Genomic DNA, 6,560 nt, shown 5'->3' on the forward strand with positions numbered 1-6,560 from the left:
AGGGAGCTCTCATCTGTCCAAGATAAATATCCTCATTTTGATATTGACTAAAGGAGAATGTGATTCCACTCCACACCTCAAATCATGCCAACATCCACACAGTCCAGGATTGATTGAGTTATTGAGGGTGCGTTTATTCAAATTAGAAGGGGACGCTTATTCAAACAGGGCGCTTAAGGAAATTTTCACGTTAGAAGGGGCGTTTATTCAAGAGGGGCGCTTATTCAAACAGGGCGCTTATTCGCGCGAGTACGGTACTTCTTTTTGCCCAGCTGCCGACGTCATCGTATTGATGATTTCCACTAAAATGGACTACCATGCAGGACAGACTTGCTTATACTGAATGTGCTTCAGTTCCATGAAAATGATGATTTTTTATTATTATTATTATTATTATTATTATTATTATTATTATTATTATTATTATTTATTATTATTATTATTATTATTATTATTTAGGGTTTAAATCGAGCAGGTGGGGTCGTCAAGATCCTGGGCTTAGTCGCATACAGCATTTAACATTCTTATTCATTGTTCTTCAATGTACAGTAATTTCTAAAAATGTTTAATCAAAAACTTATACACTGTACAGTTAATAAGTCCTTGGTTTAATTGGATACATAATTATAGCGAGTGGGGTAACCTTGAAAGTTTTATGCACTATCAGATAGGCTTACTCCATTATAGTTCCATAGTTTGTTAAGTACACATGTTTGACCCCATGAATGTAAATCGTACCATATTTATCCTCCAGTAGCGACATATCTATGTTTGGATCTGCCATGTAACTAATTGCTAATAGAGAAAAAATCCGTCTCTGTGATGATGGAGATCCTTTGTAGATTTCAAGTATCTTTCTCATTTCAGGAGTGCGGAACTTTTCCCGGTGTTCTGTACTCTTGGATAAGTTATGAATAACACACAAAGCACTATTCAGAAACAGTTCCATTCTCTACAATACAATGTAAAATACAGTAGTCAGATATATAAATATAATTATCGCATAATACGGTGACTATACAATAACGATAATCAGGCCCGTACGCAGGATTTTTATTGGGTGGGTGCGAATTAATGGAAAGTGGACCAAAATTGGGGGTGGGCGTGGGGGTTTTAGGACAGCCTTTTTGAGGTCGCTTAGACATTCTTGATGTTTGAGGTTAATAGATTTTGAAAATACAGTATGAACAATAGTAAACTTTTTTTTTTCGGTGGCAGTCCAGGAAATGAGGAGGCATGGAGAGACCTTTAGAGATGGAGGAAAATTTTTAATTATGGCACCCCTAAGCAGCCGAAAATGCCACTCTAAAACTCTAAAAATTTGAATACAATTTTTTTTTTTTCCCATTTTGGGGGAGGGCCCAGGCTGGCTGCCCCCACTTCCTGAATCCGCCACTGGTTTTGAGAGCAAACATTTTTCAGTGTTTATATTTTCAAGTGTTTTCTGTAATCTATCAAAAATTTTTATCGGCCTGACGCCCGGCCTTACGATAGCAACTTTAATAAGGAGACTGGTGTATACAAAAATAAATAAATCTAATTAAAAAAACATTGTGGAAGTGTCATTAATTATACTACGGGTTAACGTTAATTAATACGATTAAATTTAAAGAATCGTAAATAAATTGAGGTCGGAGTAAAATAAATCCCTACAGATTGGACATACATAGCCTATATATGTGAAAAGTGCCACTTTTAACGACGACATGTTTTTCCTAGTATGTTGACATACCGGTTTTTACCTAAATGTCAGTTTGGGCATTTTTACCGGGGCCATTCTTACCGTACACTGTTTTTCACTGCATGCATACCGGTATGTCAACATACTATGTAAAATTATAGCGCAAGGTATGTAAAATATTAATATAAAAAAAAAAACATAGCAGAAATTATGTACTGTAGGTCTATAGTGCACAATTTTAAAAAAACCCTATAATATTATTCAGCTAGAAAATACTAAATTTTTACCATATAGGCCCTAAGCATATGTAAATGTTATATTATAAACTAGAAATTGCAAATTGCAAGTGAAGTGCTGCGAAGTACAACTGCATATAAATGTTCTTCGAACAAAATTATTTATGCGAGTCAAAGTGAAAATAATTAATAACAAATAATATGAGACACGACCCATTGTCTATATTAGAACACTTCTCATTGGGTAACAAAGTCGTAATTTTTCATTTTTGTCAACTATAGTGGTGAATTACGATTTAGGTTTTTTTAATAAAGTTTTAAAAATTTCTATGTATGTGGAAAATGTAGTTGATTACCAAAGGTTACAATTTTTATTTTGAAGACCGCATGGTCTAGGAAGTGTACATTTTTTTATGGGGCAAGTTTCCAAGGGCGGGTTTTCTAGGGGCGAGTTGCCTGCCAAAGAGTGTTGCCAAAGTGCGAGCCAGCGTGTTATTTGATCACAAGTGCGAGACATCGCAGGTGTGAGCCAGCGAGCCATGACGTCACGACAATAGATACGAGGCGTTACTCGAGTTGTGCGAGGTATCGGCTGAGATTTGTGGCGTACAATACAAAAAACAACTATAGGTCTAATAATGAATTATTGTGATGTTAAATAGACAATGTTAGCTATCAAGGAGCGACGTTGTTTTTCATTGGGACCTTCGTCCCTTCAATGCTAGGCCTATACCATCCTAGCTAGTCTAGGCCTAGAATAGGATAAGGCTAGCGCGACATGCGGACGTTGGTATGTGTTGGTTAGTCTACAAACGTCGCATAAAGTAATTGATTTTACCCGGCAGAACGAAAGAAGGAAACTCAGCTTGTCAGTCGTCTTAGGCCCTTGTTTTTTGAAAAACAATGACCTTTCAGAGGTCAAATTGCTGTCAAGAATATGAATTGAATATGTATAAATGGAATGGAAATTGTGAAAATAAATAAATAACTACAAGCGCTTTATGTCGTGGATGAGATGGGTAGACGTAAAAGAGAATAAAATAATTCTATACTGACCTGATTGTGGGAACAGGGTAAGGCAATCCCTTTGTTGTTGTTTTGAAGCGAATACGTCTACCACTCTACCGGACCAGGGAGGGACTTTAAGATATGGCCGTGGTGGATTCAGGAATTCGAAATAGAGGGTCCAGGGAGGGACTTTCACAAAAATAGAGGCATCCACCTCGGCCGGCCCCACCATTGTCGGGGTTGAGGAAAAGAAAATTATGATTATGGCACCTATGGCCGGAAATTAAGCTCTCATGATTAAATTTGATCATAAATTACTATACAGTATGTGTTTTTTTTCTCCATCTTCTTTATAAATTTCAAAAATGTATAGAGCATGGGTCGGATCGCCCCCCTTTCCCCTTGAATCAACCACTGGGGGTCTATAACACCTCAGCCCCAAGCATGATGGGGCTGGGGGTAAGAAAATGTATTATGGCACTTCTAGATGGCAGGAAATGGCACTCGTAGACTTAAAGTCAGGCTCCGGAGGAAAAAAAAATTTTGATATGTTGTAGAACTGATTTTTCTAAGACAGAAAAAAGTTGTTTGACGAAAAACTGAGCAACGGTGAATGAGATACAGATTTTTGAATATTTAAAAACTGGAGGAAAAAGGTGTAAAAATGGGTGGTTACGCCCCTTTTTCCCCCAGTTTTTAAATATTCAAAAATCTGTAGCTCGTTGACCGTTCCCCAGTTTTTCGTCAAACAACTTTTTTCTGTCTTGGAAAAATCAGTTCTACAACATATCAAAACAATTTTTTCCTCCGGAGTCTGACTTTAAACAAGAATAAATATCATTCTAATGAAACCTATAGAAAGAGAAAAGATGAGTTTTGTACGTGGCAAGTTATTGCCAAGCAAGCGGCGTGGGAAAAACACTAAAATTCCTCAAAAAACTTATAAATACAGTTAAAAGTCCTTGCTTGTTATAACAAGTTAGAGGCAGTGCCTAGTTGGAAACTGCTCTGGTTGTTAAAGGAGTTTTGGTGGATATTTCTGGAAGGTGTGAAAGTATGTCTTGAATTTCTACCCCGGGAAAATGTGGACCTTTGGTCGCACCCCTGCATAGGCCTACGGTACGGGCCTGTGATAATAGTAGTTAATTATACTTTTTGTTCTTTGAAGGCCAAGTGTTGTTACGTCGCAGCCTTGTTCCTACCAATTCTTTCACAACCATAGCACCATTACCCTACACGAAAATCTTATGGCCTTTTTAGAACTAAATCGACTTGGCTCTATAAGTATGAACTAGTGAATAGACTCGAAAAAAAAAATTAAAATACATAACATCCATACACATTAGTTCACACATCATTATTAATACATGTTGATAAATTCAAAATCATCTAACAAATACAGTATATTCACGGAAGATGTTATTATGAAAGATAGCATGATACACTTGAAATTTAACACTAAAGTGTTTTCAATGCTGTACTTAACGGTGTACGGTAAGAATGGCCCCGGAAAAAATGGCCCAGGAAAAAATGGCCCTGGTAAAAATGGCCCCGGTGAAAATGGCCCCAATAATAAAATTCTGTATTAAAACTGATTTTAAAAAAAATCATTATATGCATTTTTTTAACTGAAATAATTTAGTTTTTATAAAGGAATCTAACATAAAATAAATTGCCATTTACATTTTACTTTTTGCAGGAATTAAATATTCGATGATAAAATATTCAAGATAAAAAAAAAGCCATGAATAACACTTATTTTTTTTTTCCATTTAAATGTTTAAAAATAGCAACAACATAATCAATAAATCAACATAAATCATGTATTTATTAATACTAAAATAATTTATTTGTGGCCAATTTCACGGAAGTGAAATCACAATTTTCCAGAAATTCAATCCGGATATTGGTAAACCCCACAAACAATGAGTTTATATGAAAATCAAATTATTATTTTTTTTTAGAAATAAGAGAGTTCTACAATCATACTTAAAGGGTCTGGATGGGGTTTGCAGTGTGTTTGGAAGTTTGTGGTGTATTTGCAATTTTAACCAAAAAATAGGTTCTTATGAATATTTAATTTTCTTATTGATATACTAAGTGAGTCAATCAAAATTGAATTGTTTGGTTTCCTACAGTGTATTTTGGGAGGTTTGTGGGATTTAGAAATACCATTTAATCCTACCATAATTACCCTACCCTCACAATTACACACCATTTTAATTCTTAGCATAATTGCCATATTTACATGTATATATAGTATCTCAGTTCACATTATCTAGTATAGTTTTAGGCACTTAAATTTAGTTGGCGGGGAGTAAAAACCAAGTATGCAATTAAATAAATTGCTTAAATAAATGTAGGCCTATTCCTAATTATTCAGTTTACTTTAAAAACAATATTTGATTAACAAAGAATTAACTCTAAGCAGAACATTTATTGCTAAGTTTGTGAGAAAGTAGGCCTAAGCCTCTCCCTTTTCCCATACATGAACTTGTGATTCAAACACACAATTGATTCACATGCTTTAACTACTGTTTATTTGCACTGTTTATAACATGTAAAGTTATTTCATTTGATACTTAACAAAAGCAAATTTTGTGGTTATCTATGAGTTGCATATTTTGGTAGTTAGTACTGTATGTATGTATGTCATTCCTCTAATTTGTTAGTGGAATAACGATTTTAAAACTTATTTCTACTATCAAAAAATGTTATACAATGGTCATTGTTTTCCGATAATCTCTCAGTACATTATTTGCATCTGTTGTGTAACTGTATTTGTTATTGATTCAATTCTTGCTTTTTACAGCTAGTATTTAAATATTTGAAGATTTTTTAAAAAAAAATATCATTTCTATTACTGAATTTTTTCATTGGGGCCATTTTTTCCGGGGCCATTTTTTGCTGGGCCATTTCTTCCGAGGCCATTTTTACCTACATTCATTGTCATAATGGTTATGGTCAATGGTTGTCCACTTGTATAGCACATATAAAATTTGTCTATATGCACTTTCCATCCAGGCCAAAAGAAAAGAAGAAAACCAAAATGGTTGAAACGTAAAAGAAAGCGGAAGGGAAAAACACAAATAAAGGAACTTATTGTCATTTGACCGAAAGGTCCACTGATTTATCTGATAGTGAACTGATAAGATAGTATAATCATGGAGGAATTATCTTATTGTCCTTTGCGTGCATTGATTCGAGCATAATTAGCGCACGGCACACCTCACATCTAATCGCCTCTTAAACTCTGAACTTTGACTATGGGCCTACCTCTGTGGTTGTTTGGTCATCTTCCCAAACTATCTCCGGTAACGATGTGCTAGTTATTCGCGAGAGTTCTGGAAATAGGCTGTCCATAGTTGCCATCGCTGATGCGAGTTCCCTGTTAGAAATAGGTTCTATGAATTAATATGAGTAAATCATGAGGCCTGGATTTTTTCTCTCCTCTATGGTCCATGATGAATAATAATCAACTAATCGATCAATGATGTTATTACAACAAACGCCTCAATGATTTTCAATAAAAACGATTATTATTATTATTGTATTATTATTTATGTACTAGACAGCTTAATTAACTTCATACAATTGTGTAAGTATGTGTATGTATGTACAAGTAGGTGTACATG

The 6,560-nt window shown here is 34.8% G+C and overlaps 1 protein-coding gene across 2 annotated transcripts in view; it reads right to left on the bottom strand.

Moving 5' to 3' along the window:
- The window catches only part of LOC117120939, a 10,649-nt gene extending 4,220 nt beyond the window's left edge, over positions 1-6,429 (bottom strand). Inside the window, exons 1-2 of one of the 2 annotated variants that reach the window (XM_033266036.1) lie at positions 6,202-6,429; positions 739-952 (exon numbers count right to left, since the gene is read on the bottom strand). In XM_033266036.1, the coding sequence (XP_033121927.1) occupies positions 739-952; positions 6,202-6,297 (310 nt within the window). In that variant the 5' untranslated portion in view covers positions 6,298-6,429. Of the gene's footprint in view, positions 1-738; positions 953-6,201 lie in introns of those variants that run through there. The other variant, XM_033266038.1, reaches the window with a different exon arrangement.
- Between the last annotated feature and the right edge of the window lie 131 nt (positions 6,430-6,560).

Source organism: Anneissia japonica, unplaced genomic scaffold, assembly GCF_011630105.1.
Source record: "Anneissia japonica isolate Jap-2015-1 unplaced genomic scaffold, ASM1163010v1 scaffold287637_len26387_cov171, whole genome shotgun sequence".
Lineage (NCBI taxonomy): Eukaryota > Metazoa > Echinodermata > Crinoidea > Comatulida > Comatulidae > Anneissia > Anneissia japonica.